The 17,238-nt window shown below is 38.0% G+C and overlaps 2 protein-coding genes across 11 annotated transcripts; one reads left to right on the top strand and one right to left on the bottom strand.

The window, feature by feature from the left end:
* Positions 1-11,806: 11,806 nt before the first annotated feature.
* Positions 11,807-16,797, top strand: ASG1 (nuclear factor 1 A-type protein (DUF1005)). Of its 10 annotated transcripts, none has more exons than XM_086634301.1 (5): positions 11,959-12,572; positions 12,726-12,840; positions 14,765-14,811; positions 14,895-15,548; positions 15,783-16,797. In XM_086634301.1, exons 4-5 carry the CDS (start codon positions 14,941-14,943, stop codon positions 16,468-16,470), a joined length of 1,296 nt encoding a protein of 431 aa, XP_086490427.1. In that variant the 5' UTR covers positions 11,959-12,572; positions 12,726-12,840; positions 14,765-14,811; positions 14,895-14,940; the 3' UTR covers positions 16,471-16,797. The 10 variants fall into 10 exon arrangements, with proteins under 10 accessions (XP_086490425.1, XP_086490422.1, XP_086490423.1 ...); XM_086634304.1 differs by having other exon boundaries at positions 11,986-12,262; XM_086634305.1 differs by having other exon boundaries at positions 12,202-12,262; positions 12,729-12,840.
* On the bottom strand, positions 13,162-13,761 carry LOC147544194 (uncharacterized). The gene has a single exon (XM_086634306.1). It carries the CDS (start codon positions 13,759-13,761, stop codon positions 13,162-13,164), a length of 600 nt encoding a protein of 199 aa, XP_086490432.1.
* Positions 16,798-17,238: the final 441 nt, after the last annotated feature.

Below are 17,238 nucleotides of genomic sequence, written 5' to 3'. Positions count from 1 at the left end.
GCATGAAACTAACTTTGACTAGACGAATTAGATTCGAACTTGATTGATTTGATAATTTTATGTTTAGATATAGATTTTGACATGAAATTGATTAGTTTAGATTAGATTTAGACACAATCAGATAGAAATTGAAAGGGTTTCAATGCATAAAAACTTTAAAATTTCGGTTTTTTGATAATAGTTTCAAAAGGGATAATTTAGGGTTCTTGATTTTTGAAAGAAATTTTAAATATCTGGTATTTTTGATGAATGTTCATCAAGAACAGTAGGTGGAAGAAGAAGAAAACGAAATCTTAAGAAATTTCTAAAACAGAAACATGAAGACAGCGGCCCGGACCAGCCAGGACGCGTCCGAGCCAGTCGCGGACGCGTCCCAGTTTGTCCTGGACTAGGAAGTCCCGATCCGTCTCGGACTAGGAGTCCAAGACGTGAACGATCTGGACTCTTGGTTGCGTCTAGGACGCGACTGGCGGACTGCTTCTTCAGACGCGTCAAGGACACGTTTGAGCATGCCTAGGGCATCTCGGATTGGGAATCCGAGATGGCTTAGGACTTCTCCTTGGCCAGATCTGGAGATGCCTAGGGCATATCTCGGACTTAGAACCCGAGATGTCCCAGGTTGCGTCCTTGGCCAGACGTGTCATAGGACGCGTCTGGAACGACAGGAAGCGTCCAGCCTTGTGTTAGACGCGTCTGGCTATGGGACAGGGCACGTTTGGAACGTGTTGTCCCCATGCCATCTTGTCTAGGGCCCATGCCTAGCCATGACTCGGGCCTGTCCGAGGCTAACCTAAGGGTCTTAACCGAGAGGGTCTCGGACCTAGACCAAGGCAAGTTCCGGGCCATTCCAAGAGGAGTCTTGGATCATGGACTAAAGTTTCTCGGGTCTTGACCCAAGTGGGAGTTTTTCGGGCCTTGTTACTGTTATTCCTTCTGATTCCACCAGAATTTTTTCTGAAAGTGACCCGGGCTCTCCAAGGGGCCAAATGGAGTTTTTCTTTGAATCAATTTTGGAAATCATTAAGGAAGAAACATAATGTGCCTTTAGTTTGAATTTTACGAAAATAAACTTTAGAGCCGATTAGACATAGATATGTCACAATTTCCAACAATTAGCTATACGAAACGTAGCAAACCTAGAACCGAATCTAGGATACATACTTTGTTTTTAAATTATGAATGTCATATTATTGTATGTATGAGTGTATGTGATTGCGTAGATTAATATACCTTTAGATAAGTAATCGTTTCTTGTTTCTAAGCACAAGTGAGTGTGCTCAAATAATACTTAGAGTATAGGGTCTTAGAATCTATTGATGAACCGGACGATGAGGTCATGGTTCAAGTGGGAGTAATCAATGGAGGTTCAAGGATATGAATCCAAATGAACCATAGGAGAACAAGAAATAACCTAAAAGATGAGATCTTTTAAAGATTATGCTAATATTTAATAAATCATTACACAAACCCACATAAACTTTTACGTAATAAATCATAACTGGTTATGCTAGAGTTCACAGTAACGCAACTTGATAAATTACCTTATAAGTCCCAAAAAGAATTTTGAGTAAAGCCTACCCAGATGAAGACACCTATTGCGCCTTGTTCATCGATGGTGGGTCATGCCAAAGCAGGGTGCCATCTTTTACCTCGGGACAATACGGGTAGACCTGTGAAGAGGTCTACGCGTCTAAATGGTTATTCTCAATGAGTCAGCAAAAGGATTTTGGATTTCGAAGCAAAAGGATGAATTAAACACATAAGTGTTATTCATCCTTCAAAAGTCATAGGAGCATGATAAGTAAAGAGTTTACTCACCCAGGAGGGCGGAGTTAAGGGCAGTGCCAAAGTACGCTTAACTTCGTAGGAATGGGGTCTTGGAATCGCATTATTCAACCGGGGACGATTTTGAATAATGTGGCAAAAAAACTGTTTTTGCAATGATAAGAAGTTTTAGGATTTTACTTTTTCTTTTACTGTACTGTCTATATGACTGTTAGAAAATAGTTTTCTAACCTTCGTTCAATCCTTCAGAAGGAATTAAACAAAATTATTTTCATGATTGGTAAAGAATCCGAGAAACATTCTCGTATTCGAAACAAAGGAAACGTCCAAGAATATCCCATTACCGATGTTCACTACCACTTCAAACGACTTAGGATATGATTATCCATAAATTCTTTTGTGAACATCCATAAAATTCTTCTCTCTCATAGAGATTAATGATATGGATGCTTACACAACCATTCGACAACTTGAAGAAAAGTTCCACTAGATGTCGTGAATGGAGAGGTTGGTACCTCTAAGAAAGTCGTCTTGAAAAGAACATCGAATCTAAGAAGCATGTTCTTAAGATTCTGTTACCGAAGGAATATAAGAAGAGTTCTTATGATTCAAAAGGTAGAAGGGTCGACGTAAAGGTTTCTAAAGCAATGGCTAGGCCATTAAAGGAAACTACCCTAAGTACCTGGAAGTCAAAAAAAATGGAATTGTGAATTCCAGTTCTTGTATCTTTGTTAACTAAGTTAATTTAGCAAGTATCGTATACTACCTTCATCAGGTGTTTAAGACCGGATGTGCGGCTCAGTGAGAGCCAAGGGAATTACATACTTGACTAAAAGAAGAAAGGATCCAAGAGGGAGCAGAAGGAAAGTGTTGCTAAGGATGCTGAAAGTGATCAAAGTCTTCTTTTAGACACTGATCTAGGTAGAACTTAATAAGTGTATTATGTTCTTCTAGAAACATCAAATGTTTTAAAACAGTGCTAAATTGACAAAACGGTTCTTAGAGAACCAAAAGCGTTAACAATGATACTATAGGCTATAATCAAATGATTCAAACCGGTCAACTCTGGTTTTGTCATTGGTCAAATTGACATAAGACACATGAAAAGGATCCAATTGTATGGACTTCTGCGTCCGAATGATTTAGAATCATAAGACACATGTGAATTTGTTCAAAAGGACTATTTGACAAAGTCATCTTTTAGAAAGGGAGAAATGGTTAGTGAACTAATAGTCGTCATGCATCCAGATGTATGGAAAGCTATTGGTACACTAACTAGAGTTAACCCAAATCCACTTGACGGAATATAAGTCATTCGATTGGATCGAGATGATAAATATTTGAGTCAAGAATTTGATGACCATCAAAGAACTTGAGAAATAGTTCCTCCACTTTCTCCACAAACACATCATATGGGTGATGAGTCCAGTGGGAGCAATCGGACATGTCAGACATGAGTCGATCAATGATGGGTTTAGGCCAATCTTCCGAACACTTTCTGGGATACATTCTCAAACACGGTCGTTCATCCTAACTAACCAAATTCCGTCAAAAGCTGAAAAGACACCATAAGAGTATGGGTTTGGAATGGTTCCAAAGTGGTATTTTCTTAAAGGTCTAGTGATATGAAATTAACGTAAATGGTTTTCGAGAACCAAGTTTACATATCAGACAGAATATTTCTTTATGGGATAAAGAAATATTAGGGATTCTTCCACAAGCAATCAGATAACAAGGTGGTTGTTGCTCGTGGTGGTGTCTTCCTTGAAATAAGAGTTATTTCAAGAAGACAAGTGGGAGAAATATTAGTTATCGAAGAAATTCGATATGAGCAACAAAATTGACAGTGATGTACAAATGTCAGTAATTGCGGTTCCTATCTATTCAGAGCCAATGGACATGGAAAGGAGGTAGAGATAGGAGATCTCAACGATCCTCCCGCACAAGGCGAATTAGATTCACATGAAAACTCTCAAAGAGTTGAGAGCGTCTCAAGGTTGCTAAAACCCCTTATAGACCTTGGAAGCTCATAAATCTATCTCAGAGGATGGAGATCCTGCTGAAGAAAAAAATGAGCTAGCTACACAAAAGCTGTGATGGATCACTCCGAAACATGGCTTGGAGCCATAAGATCAGAATGTAATCCATGTCTGAAAACAAGTTTGGAACTTGGTCTATTTGCTTAAAGGAATGGTTCTTGTTAAGTACAAAATAGGTTTTCAAATGAGAAAACAGGCAAGGATGGAAACATCGGTGTTTCCCAGAGCATGACTAAAGGTCACAGAATTAGTGGTTTGGACCACGAAAACACCATCCCTCATGTCACGATGCTTAAAGACCATAATCATCAAATCACTAGCAAAATAATGTGTACTTGACGCATTCCGGAGGAAGTTAACTCTTCTAAAGATGGTGAAAACGTAAGCTTCAAATTCCACCGAGGGATTAAAGCGGGCAAGTAGGAGTTGGAATCTTCGATTCAGCAAAGTAATCAATAGTTGGTTCCTTTGGGAATGAACAAAAATCTTGAATTCAAGAAGTTCAAGAAGGTTAGTGGGAGTGACCCAGTTTTCTTTGGTCCGGTATGTAGACGAAATACTAGAAATTGAGTACAACATTATGATGTTGAAAAACAGTTTAGAACTGACTCAATAAAAGGACCACACATAAAGGTGTAATGCTTTTGGGCACCAAAGATCTACAGAGATAGATTAAGTAGGTGATAAGACTGGTTCAAGAGAAAGTCTTAAAAAGTCCAATACAAAAGACTCAAAAGGAGTATTTCCACCCAAGTCTCATGGCACACACCTTAGCAAGATTCAGAATCTGAAGGATTCTGATGAGCGAGAACGCATGAGAAAGATGATTATGCTAAAGGCATAAGATCGGTCTTGTGGGACATGATCCGCATTCGCCTCGACGTTACAAAATACTTGGAGTATCTATGATCGTCACCAATCAAATCCAGATGAGATGATCTGGATCGCACAATGTACTTGAGAAGAACTTGTAAGATCTGGGTAGGAAAATAAAAGGTTGAAAAGTCATATGTTGCAAACTTCCACATTAAGATGACAATCTTGTCATGGAAGAACAGTAAGCTGGAAAGATTCCAGGCAGAGACTGTTGCAAACTTTACAAATAAGAGAAAGTAGTTAAAGCTTGAGAAGTTTTAATTCAGTATGGAAATACTGAAGATTATCATAGGGATGATAACAAGCAAAATCTATATAGATTTAATCTATTAACTAAACTGTCACCTTAGACTAAGTATGGAAATAATACTAAGGTCATAAGCATTAAGCTTTAAGCTTAGACTAGTAAAATTGAGGGTGTAAGAGTTACACGGGAAGGCTCAAAATTACAAACTCTTATTATCAGAAATAAGTTATTGTTTCGTCGTTAAATCATGGTTTAGTGTTTAATCGACGGTCCAAGAATAGTGAAGCATTCCAAGTAGGTTTATCAGATGCGTGATCTGGTAAATGAAATCGTACTGAGTGAACATGGAATAGATTCATTCTTAAGTCCCTAGTCCAGGTCATTGCGTGGACAACAATGACTCATAAAGACTAGCATGTGAGATTGACTGATAGGGCAGTTTCATGGGATATAGGAATATAGTATTCAAGTCAATTACATGAGTGTATGATTGGGGAATATACACCGGATGACCCAAACATGAGAGTTCTTCAATTGTTGGAAAATGTCATGAACACTCATAGTCAAGATTGGAGAGATTCCTTAAAACATGAGTACTTCACTCATCTTATGTAAGGAATGTCAAACTTTGGTACCGTTAAACGCCAGCCGTAAAAAGAGCTTATAAAGACGGATTACCAGGTGGGACCCGATAGACATGAAGATAAGTGGGAGTACAAGACTGGATTATGTCCTCCTATTAAGTTAGGATTGGTATCTCCGGGCCACTTGAGGAAAAGCAACTAGAAAATGTGTGGCAAAACTCAAATGAATTAACGATTAATCATTTTCTTTGACAGTTGTTCTCCAGATCAAGAAAATTTGAAAGGTATGACGTATCAGATGAGATACAGAGAGACATGGGAATCGAGCATTGCACTTCTAAGTACAAGTGGGTGACTGAAGGATATATCCGTTCAGTCTGAAGAGGATGTCCTTCCGAAGGAGTGCCCTTTGACCAAGATGGCAATGCGATCAATTTGTCAGCTAGGATAACGATGAACTCATCCTGAAGATCATCCAGTCCGGTCCAATTAGTGGTCGTAATATTTTGCTAGAAGCCAACTACGATCGTCGAATCACTTTGGTGATTCGCAGCTAACATAGGCCGAATCCTACGACGGGATACACATAAGAGTGGTAACTTGATCAGAGAGATTTGACTAGACGGGAATAGGCTAAAGATGGATTGTATCCAACTAAAAAGGACGAAAAGGTTCGAATGATGATTCAAAACAAGATAGAAAGAAATGGGGGAAAAAGGGGTGCCCAGAGCAAGGCTCTAAGGCCGGCCATGTGATGGCCGACCAAGGGAAGTGGCCCGGCCACATAAAGCCCATGGTGGGCTGCTTTGGCCGGCCACACTAAAAGGTGAAACCCTAAAACACCCAAAAAGGGTATTTTGGGTATTATCTTTTCTGTGACCCGGAAAATAGAAAGCCTATTTTGAATATGATTCTAATTAGGGTTTTTCTATATAAGGGTCATTAGAGAGCAGAAAAGGTGTGGATTTTTCTTAGAAAGAAAAATTATACAACTTTCTCTCTCTCAATATACAGCTAGTGGAGAGAGAGGATTGTAGAGAAAAAGCTTCCACTCTATCAATCTAGTCAAGAAGAAGGATTCTTCTTAACCTTCCATTAAGTTCTAGCAGACATTAAGAAAGGGAGATCAAGTTAACCTACTCGGTGTCTCAAGTAGAGGAGCTACACTTGGAGTTGTGGATCTTTACATGCGATTGGAAAAGTTCGAGGGAAAAACGCGATAAAGGTATTTATTTCTCTTCTAGTTCATTGACTAGTTCTTCCTTTATGGTCCTAGTAATCTAGTGTTAACATATAGATGTTTGAGATTCCGCTTAGAACATTAGATAGTTGTATTATACACACAAAATCCAACAGTCTATATATTGATGAGGTGTTGCTGAACCATCTTGTTACTTGAATTTCACATTTGGACTAGTTTTGAAATAAATTGGAATAAAGAGTCTATGGAAACTTAGTTGGTTCGTATGGATCTCAAATGTTCGGTGAAATATCTTAGTGAACTTTATAGTGTCTATAGGACATTCTTAGTTTAGTTTCATGCGTTTTATGCATTCTTGCTTTGAAAGAGAATTCTTGACAGTGACGTAACTGTTAAATAATCATTGTGCCTTCTTACAACAGTAAGGAGTTCGAAGGAGATGGAGCTTAATCAGGATAAACCACTGTATGAGCATTAAGAGGCAGTTGCGAAGCCAAAATATTTTCTTGGGGGGCACCTTAAACAGTAAACAAAATTTGTACATCATAAGAAAATAAAATTATATACTAATCTACAATATTAATTCGGGTGTACTATATATCTTATGAATGAGCTTTTTTGTTGTAATCTTCTGAACGGCCATAGTATAAAAATACAATTTTAGTCCAATAAAATAGATTACCATTATGCCTTTCGCGAAATTCGCTACATTTTGTCAAATATTGATTTGGTTTGTCAAATTTGGACTTGATATGTCAAATAATTAGATTTAGTTCATCAAATAAGTAATTTTTCCATTGCATACTAGAGTATCAAACATTTTATGACAACTTTTTCTCTAATAATAAACATATTAATGTTGGAACTCATTTATAAGATTTTTATAAAAGGGTCTCTTGGTATGTAGACTTCATCGTATTGTGGTTTACTTCTAAACATTATTTGATTTAAAAAAAAAATGTGAATGACTAAATCTGTAACAGAACTATAAAGAGATATTGTGTATTTTCTAATAGACTAATCTTCATCCTATCGAGATTTTAAGAATAAATCGACGCTAAAGTCTATCTATGGCGTACGATTATCTATTCTTATTTACGTTTGTAAGGTAATTAAATCTATAACTATATTTTATTGTTATTAATTTGTCACATTATATTCATTGTAGTAGTGTAATTATAATGTAATTGACAATATAATCTTGTTATACTTTTGTTGATAGTTGAGTGATGTAGTCTTAGGTAGGGGTGAGCAAAAACCGAACCAATTGGCCGAACCAAACTAAGTAGAACCGCACCGATCGATTTTTGAGTCGAACAGATTACCGATCGACTCGGTTTGGCCGGAAAACCGAACAACCCAAAATCGGTCTGATTTGGACTCGACTTGAGTTTCTAGAAACCACCCAAACCTAACCGACCGAACTCTAAGAAAAAATGAAATGATAATTTTGTTAAGTTAGAAAGTGTTAAACTAAAGAGGAAAAAAATAAAAAAAACCCTAACCTAAGTCTTCCATACTATTTATCCATCCTCCTTCCTAGTTGTTGTCGCCTTCATCAACCACCTATTCAGCTTGATTGAAAGGTTTTAAAGGTAAGTCTTCACTGATTTTCTATTTACCACAACCCATTCTTAGTTAGTAACTTAAAATTATAAATTTTTTATTCACACTTCTACTTTTTTTTTTGTAATGGTGGAAACGTACGATGAATTTTTAATTTTCATTCTCGACATATGTAATGGCGGAAAAGTATGATGGGTTCTTAATTTTTATTTTCGGATATGCAATGAAATGAATAACATTAGTTTACAATTTTCCTTAAATTGTGTTCGGCTAAACCGATCAATCGAACTCAACCGAGCCGAACAAAACCGAATCGAACCACGTCGGTCGGTCGAATGATCGGCTCGACTTTGACCGACGATTTAGTTAAACCACCAGTTAGTGGTTCGGCTTCGGCTCGAGCCAAAACCGAAAAAACTGACCGTTGCTCACCACTAGTCTTAGGCTAATGGGCTTGAGTTAATAAACATAATTGGCTATTTCATATGATTTTGTTGTAAGTGAGATGAATGAACTATAGGCTTCAAGGTAATTTTGGGGGAAGGCCACCTTAAGGTTTGTGGGGGGCCCATGCCCCACTAGCTCCTTGGTGTCCTCGCCCTTGCTAAGAGGTAGGATCTTATGAATCTTATTTGGAGCACGAGTATTCTCCGTTTTACCACTTTATATATATATATATATATATATATATATATATATATATATATATATATATATACATTTATTATCGATAAAAATCTTCTTTTACAATTTTTCACTTTGCGGTATGAATGTATGTTTTGTCCTCTATGTTATGAATATCTATTTTTGTAAGGCGTATATGTTTTTTATAAACGAATTACCTGAATGGTTTTTCTAAAGAGTTAGGGTTCGTCTGAAGTTATTGAACTTTGTGTGTATTGTAATCATGTCGTGGAGGAATTACTTAAGATGCATAATAACATGGTGGCACAGTCGCCTGGATCGTGTTACCTGTACTGATTGTTTGACCCCGGATTGGTTGATTCTCTTATGTTATTTTTTTGTTATGCTCTAGCCATGAATTCATGTTAAGGGTTATGCTTATGCGCGTAGCAAGCCGAGTGGTGGCGACTAATCCAGTTTACCCATAATAGGATACAACAAAGATCAAAGTTGGGGTATTCCGATCCATTGAGTGAATAGGAGACTGACCAGTGTCATGTTCATTTACTTATTCCACTAAGCCATTGGTAGGTATCGTTTTAATTTTGTTGGAATTTGAGACTTACAATATTTTGACACAAATGAAATAGGGTGTTTACCGAGTATTCTTAAACACAAAAAACTTAATTCTTGAAAGTTGAAACCCATAAAAGTTTGGCTTTAAATAGGGTTTACCCTAACTTGAGACACAAGAGTGATCTTCTCCTTTAGTGGATGGCATATGGTAAGAGGGCTCTACTCTTGTAACTTTGGGATCGGAGTCATACATAACATTTAACATTATTATGTTCTTGTATATATTTGTGTATTCTTCGAATTGTTAACGAACTATAACGCCGTTAGTGTATGACTCTGTTTATTGTCTAGGTAACTAATAACATATTCAAGGCTTGTGGGATTGATCATTCGAGTATTAAGATCACAAGTTAGCCCGCTGAGTGACGATGACGAAAGGAGAGCTACAAAAGCTCTTACTCCGTTGACATGGATTCATGTGTACACTGCAGTAGTGATCTAGGTAAGATAGAAAAACTATCTTGCTGCATTATGTTGCTTGGTAAGCATAATGATATTTCGGTATTAAGATATCACTTATAACTATTTATATATCAAATTGTTGTGTTTGTGTGTGTGTGGCGTAGTAAGATGTCTAAGAATCCTACTGAGTCGACTTTCGAGTTATCTCACTCCTTCAATTTTTTTGTTCAGTTACTAGTGACCCAAAGTGACATAGTTTACTTCGTTGGCTCACATTATGTACAGTGGATATAATTTCCGACTATTTTGACTTACATCTGTTATCACAACATCAATATGTATAATAAAAAGTATCCAGGATCTTTCTTTTACTTGTTTGTGATTGCATACACGTAAATAGTATGCACCTTGTCACTTTGACTGATGATATTGATATGTGATTTAAGGTTTTCTTTCCCTTTATGGTAAGTATTTTTGGGTTATACATTTTCCGATCATGTCGACTAACGACATATTTTTTGAAATGGTTTAAATTATATTTGATTTTTCGTTGCATTTGTACTTAATTTGTAACCCGTGATGATGAGAGTTTTGGTTTGAGTTTATACTTGAGACTTGTCTGAGCGAGACTTATATTTCGAGTTTCTTTTATAAAGTGCCTTAGCAAACTGTGATTCAAAACACGGGCATCATACTAGCTCTAAAACTTATCAGGTCAACCCTAGTCATACCTCTGCTCTGGGCCTTGGGACAGAAAGGGAGGTTAGCAAAAATTAGTTTGGCCCGGAAGCCCGTCATGCTTCAAGGCAAAGCCTTGACCTAAACTAAAGTCTAGGGCCGAGAAATTAACAAGATCTTAGTAACGTGAACGACTAAAACTCGCCTGAAAGTCAACTTTCTTTATGCGCTCTATGAAATCGGCAAGAAGATCTATCAAATATGAAGGATACACAAACAAGAAAACTTATCATTTTTACGGTCGTCAAAGCATGGTCTAATCTAAGCCGGTGATTCACCACCGCGTATTCTTAGTCGATCATCACAATCCATATATGAAGAGAACAACGTCGCCCTAATCAATCATGCAAAGTTTAACTTCTAAACTCAGACTTTGAATTTAATTCTTTAAACTACAAAACACTCTAGTGATTGAGCATCAGAGAGCTTTCTTAGGTTTTTGCACGTTTAGTCCATAAAATTACAAAGTGAAATTTTTTGTTTGGTTTGTTGAGTCTTCATATCCTGAATGATAACTGAAATCATTTTTCGACATCATGAGACATAGTTCAGAATCTAGTTGCAAACCATAATGTCGCGACAAGTCCATAAAACATTTGCATTCCGATCCGTTGGTGTATATAGTGAACCATTAATAACCTTTCTTAATTTTTGAAGCAAGTGTCATGATCATGCCATTAGCCCATTGAGCACAATCATCCCCAGAGGGCCGAAAGGTGAGAAACTGAAGCATCATTGTAAGAAGATGAAGACCATAAAGCATCGTTTTTGATAACAAATGCAGAGGTCGTCTATGTTGAAGATAAGTCATCATAAACTATAGAGTTCAAGGGTTTCAGGATTTTGTTGTCATAACCGTATCCAAACCGATGACTCATGTTTGACTTTGTTTTATTTTTTTGAATTTGTGAGCGTGCCTCGAACAAGAATTTGTCAACCGTATCCAAATATGTTGTCATAACCTCTTACTACTCCGACAAAGAGTTGTTGGCTACTCATGTTTGCATTCTTGGATAGTTCTTCGCTATTATCAATACATTTTAACGCTCTTGATGTGAAATCTCCGAGTAATTTCACAAAGAAGCTTGCATTTCCTGATAAACAATTTGCATAGTAACCTCCAAATAATCTCATTCCAAAAACTTCACATTATGCTCTAAAAGACTATCAAAAGAACACCAACAAGAGTGAGAAACATACGAGAGACAAGTAGCATTTATCTCCCAACTACATAGAAACAAAATGTAGACCAGACCCCGAGGCCAGATGGGGAGATGGACTTTGAATTTGGTGAAGATAAGGGAATTGATTTCCTTTTGGTTCATTCAAGAGGAAAAAGTCTCTTTCTCAGGGAAATTGAGTCTTGCAACAAAAAAAAAAGGGAAATTGGGTGGGGTGTTGTGGGGTTAGTTTTGTTTGATAAACTAATAACAAAATACTAGTAGATAGAGAACAGATGGGATGGATTGATTAATAAATCTAAAATATTGGAGTATTATTATTATTGCATTTCGGTGGATTTCTGATAGCGATTCCCGTGAAACTCGATTACAGCTGTATTCAGGTTTCTCTCTCTTTCTTCTCTGTTTTCTATAATTCTCTCTCTCTCTCTCTCTCTCTCTCTAAACACTCTCTCCCGTCAGCTACTTCTTCTTATCGCATTCTACCATTTTTTTTATTTATTCTTCCCACCTTCCCATACATCTCTCTCTCTCTTTCATTCCCAACTTTCTTCTTCTCTCAACCCCCAAAGTTCCTCTCCTGATCTCACAGTGACTTTTTTCTTTTATTTTTTTGAGGTTCATTCCCAATTTGTTTTACTTATTACTAGTCCGATCGGTTCAAGAGACAGAGAATAATTTCGTGCATTTTAGGTATTTTTTGTATAAATTGTCAACCAATTTTGTCAGTAATTAGGATTTATTAATTGGTTACTGAAATTCGTTAAAAAAGGAAGTTCCTTTGTCGAGATCTTTTCTGAGTTTACCTATCTCTCTCTCTCTATAGTCTTTGTTTTCTTGTTTCAGAAGAAGGGTAGGGGCGTTGGGGAGGGAAATTTCAAAAGAGTTGAGAAAGCAGATTTTGAACTTGAAAGCTTGTTGGTGACAATTACAAGATAAACAAAAGTAGATACATATAAAGGTGTGCCACCCACTTCTTTACTCTTTTGTATTTTTACTATCATTTTTTCTTTCTTTTTATGGACTTGCTTTGATCTTCTTCTTCCCCATTGTTTATGCCAATTGATTGATTATATAGAGGATGATTATTTCTTTTGAAACTATTAATGGGTTCATTTCAAATTCCAAAATTTCATTCATCTATTTGGGGTTCTAATTGGATTGATCTCATTTAAGTCATTATAGAGATACAACAATCTAAGCAAAAAAATAATATGAAGAAGAAGAGTATACAAGAATGAAGAGAAATTTGGTATAGGGTAACAAATTTTAGATGAATATATCATTTAGACCTTGAGGTGCAATCACTGTTTATGCTGCTACCATTGTAGGGGAAGAAATGTAATTGGCATGACAAGTAACTCCAGAACTTGACTGATCCTAGAACCCCTATCCTCCATCTTGCCCTAGCTTCACCTTTCAGATTGAAACTTATTTTATTCTGCTTCAATGATGCGTCAACGTCCTCCATGGCATCTTGATCTAGTGGAATTGACATTGATGGAACAACATAAGGGATAACGATAGAGTCGTTCTTCGCTACCTCGAAAGGATCTGCTCTCAAGTGGGCTATCTTCAATCCGTGGAAATTGAGGTTGAAGTTGACGTCCGAGAAGGTCGCATGTGCCCTTGCATTGTCGTTCTCAGCCTTGATGTTGAGAGAAATCTGGAGGTTCAGTTGCCCAGTCTGGTCGTAGTTTAGGTTGTCTAGATGAGCATAGGTGACACTGATATAAGGGACTCTTGGCCGGATTATCATGTAACCGGTGAACACAACGAGGCCAGTGATTATCACTGCAATTGCCAAGATTGTGCAGATGATGGCAGCAAACCAGACAATGGGATGAGTGCGCCTTTCTGGGCCGAGGATTAGCCGGGGCATTGAACACTAATGGTCTTGATACTGCTAAAGATAACATTTGGATAATTGTTCTAGTTTTCCAATTTTATGTTGGGTTTCATGGGTTAGATATTTGGAGAACTATCATTAGGTTCTAATGTTCGATATGGTTAAGGAGGTTAGGTATCTTCTTTGCCTTGTCTTAAAGGGATTATATTCTTCTCTTACAAAAAGGTCTCTGCCCATCTTATAGCCTCACTCACTTTATCACTGGTTAAAAGCAAATACCAAACTTGAACTTCTAAAACCCAAACATTTCCTTTTCTTTTGTATTAGGTAATTTTTTTTTGCCGGGTAAAAAGTATTTTCTTTTGTATCCTGTTTATTTGTTATCAAAGTATTCTTTCTTCTTCACTCAACTTGTTCTGGAATAGTTCATGACTTCATTCTATTGGAAGTGAAAATTTTCCGGGTTCAAAAGTTGGTGCATCTTAGGACGGTTATTCAATTCTAAGATGGAATCTGTTTCTTACTTGACCTAATAACTGCCCTTCCTAACCGAACTGTCACATGGAAACCGATACTCTAATGCATATTAACTACAGGACGTGGATTAATAAGGAATACTGGAGTCTCTCATCCTATTTGGGAAGGGGGTTTGAGCAAATCACACAAAATTGATGTTTCAATTCAGCTAACAAATTTGTTATATTCTTTCAAGAAAACAGATTTTTTATATTGTTTTCTCTCACGCAGTTTTAAACAACAATCTCCAAAACACTCTTTTGATTGATAAGAACAAGAAGATGGGCATGTGGAAAGGCTTCTTAGAAAGTGAATGTAAAACTACCGTACTACTTTTATACAGACACTCCCCTCTCCCCCACCCCAAACTAATTAAAGCTTCGTTTATCTTCTGCATGAAAATAGCAGCAGAACAAAATTATTTTTTTACTACCATATCAGTAAAATTTCTAGTTGGTACATTATTTTTCTTTGTTTCAGTTGAGATGATAACAATAAACTACTCTTTTGAAAGTGACAGCCGTGGACTTTATAAGCTTGCGTAGTTCCTGAAACGAGTATGGAAAAGTATGTTTATCTGGTTAACACTATTCTGTAAGATTACTACTCTAACTTTCTGCGCCTTGAATCTATGTCTACCTTTATAACAGGGTTCGGGACACTTTGTGATGTAATGGCAAAACTCTTGTGACATCTATGGATCCCCAAGCCTTCGTTAGGTTGTCAATTGGATCACTGGGTTTAAGATTCCCTGCTGTGGCTTCAAATTACGTGCATTCTGACATTCAGACATCCTCACCCTCATGGTATTGTGAGATCCGTCTGCGAGGCTTCCCTGTTCAAACATCATCGATCCCCTTTATTTCCTCACCAGAATATGCTCCAGATTTAAACAACATTGCTACATGCTTTTATCTTGAAGAATCGGATGTGAAAACGTTGTTGGCTCCTGGGTGGTGTTTCAATTCTTCTAAAGCTCACTTGGAAGTTGTTGTTTTTAAAGGTAGGCAAGGGTTCCATTGTGGCATTAGCAGTAAGAAGCAACAGATTGGGACATTCAGATTGCAGGTTGGTCCCGAGTGGGGAGAAGGGAAATCAGTGTTGCTTCAGAATGGGTGGGTTGGCATTGGGAAACAAGATGGTGGCAAAATTGGAGAGGAACTTCATCTAATAGTGAAGTTGGATCCTGATCCAAGGTATGTTTTCCAGTTCGAAGACGAGACTACTTTAAGTCCTCAAATAGTTCAACTCCAGGGAAGTATCAAACAGCCAATTTTCAGTTGCAAGTTCAGTCGTGACAGGCGGTAAGACCCATCATCTCATTCCTTGGTTGCAGGAAAGCAGTAGCTAATTACTTTTTCGTTTTCAGTAGCACAGTCTATATAACCTTTACTCAAGATTCGAGAGACAAACTTTTGCTTTATCCTCTGGATGACTTGAAAAAAGAAACTCACTTTACAGGAAGGTGGATTTAAAGTGCGAGTGTCTTTTTTTCCCTGTTGTTTTTTGATTCACTGTTTGCTTTTGCAAAACAACAGGGCACCTCAGCTTGACCCAATAAACAATTACTGGTCAAACAGCAGTAGAGGGAGTGATAATCATGAAACTGAAAGGCGAGAGAGGAAGGGTTGGAAGGTAATGATCCATGACCTATCAGGCTCGGCAGTTGCTGCAGCCTTCATGGCCACCCCGTTTGTGGCATCAACAGGTTGTGATCGTGTTGCACGGTCCAATCCTGGTGCTTGGTTAATCGTCCGACCTGATGCCTGCGGGGCCGAGAGCTGGCAACCATGGGGTAAGCTAGAGGCATGGCGTGAACGTGGGGTTAGAGACTCAATATGCTGCAGATTTCACCTTTTATCAGAGGGAGGTCAAGATAGTGGTGGTGGTGGTGGAATCCTAGTGTCAGAGATATTGATAAGTGCTGATAAAGGTGGGGAATTCTTCATAGACACAGACAGACAGACTCCAGCAGCAACTCCTGTTCCTAGCCCACAGAGTAGTGGGGACTTTGCGTCGGTTGGGGCCGTGATAGGTGGTTTTGTAATGAATTGCAAGGTGAAAGGGGAAGGAAAAAGTAGTAAGCCATTGGTGCAATTGGCGATGAGACACGTTACGTGTGTTGAGGATGCTGCCATATTCATGGCGCTTGCTGCAGCCGTTGATCTCAGCATCGAGGCATGTAGGCCCTTTGGTAGAAAGTCCAGATGGCGCCATTCCATTTAAATAAAGACCTCAGATATATGAAAACCAAGCTGCCACCAAATAGGTAGCACATAAAGAAGTGTGGGAATGGGATCCTCATGCTCCTGAAATGTGTATGTTAAACATGAACCTGATCATGTCCCAGCAACAACCATTTTATTTCTTGTTGATACAAAAAACAACATAGCCACGTCATTTCTTTTTCTTTCTAGCTTCTCTCTCTCTCTATACGTTGCATTTGCAGCTTATATGCTGCTGAATAACAACTTTTGTCATCTTGAAAAATGAAAGAAAAAGTAACTCTTGGGTGGATTGGGGCCGAAATGAAGAGGATAAAGAATTACTGACTAAGATTTTGTTGTTTCTAGGATTGTACTTGTTGGAAACGAAGCCAATTTTAGCTCTATCTAGCTAGTCAAACTCAGAAATAGAGTTTGCCATTGCGTTCGCCTCAAATTTACTGCCAAAGATCACTCGATAACGATTCCGGGTGAATGAGATATTCAAGTCTGAAGTTTCTGCGAAAGTTTAGTTGAGCTAGGGACCAAATGGCAAAGTACATTTGGGGGGCCATTTGGGTGAAGTAGGCACGTTCTGATCTGGATAGCTCGCGTTCAACTCCTGTGAATGTCTGAGATCTAACTGACGCAGGCTACATCCTTTGGGATTTTTGTGGGACGCTCCAAGGAGCGTTGGATCCTCGCGGGTCCAACAACTCGCGTCCCACCCGAGTCAGGCACCAGGTAGGATAAGGCATATTCTTCATCTACTAATCAGTCGCCCTCATCT

This window comes from Eschscholzia californica, unplaced genomic scaffold (genome assembly GCF_041429995.1).
Source record: "Eschscholzia californica isolate CP2 unplaced genomic scaffold, dmEscCali1.0.p SCAF_4, whole genome shotgun sequence".
NCBI classification, from domain to species: domain Eukaryota; kingdom Viridiplantae; phylum Streptophyta; class Magnoliopsida; order Ranunculales; family Papaveraceae; genus Eschscholzia; species Eschscholzia californica.
Note: the sequence above shows the minus strand (reverse complement) of the source record. Positions and strands in the feature narration are given on the sequence as shown.

What these genes read in the sequence shown, in the direction of transcription:
- LOC147544194 (XM_086634306.1), bottom strand. Translation starts at nt 13,761, where the DNA reads ATGCCCCGGCTAATCCTCGGCCCAGAAAGGCGCACTCATCCCATTGTC.
- ASG1 (XM_086634299.1), top strand. Translation starts at nt 14,941, where the DNA reads ATGGATCCCCAAGCCTTCGTTAGGTTGTCAATTGGATCACTGGGTTTA. An exon ending in AAGTTCAGTCGTGACAGGCG is followed by an intron (nt 15,549 to 15,782) that starts GTAAGACCCATC and finishes GCAAAACAACAG; the next exon opens with GGCACCTCAGCTTGACCCAA.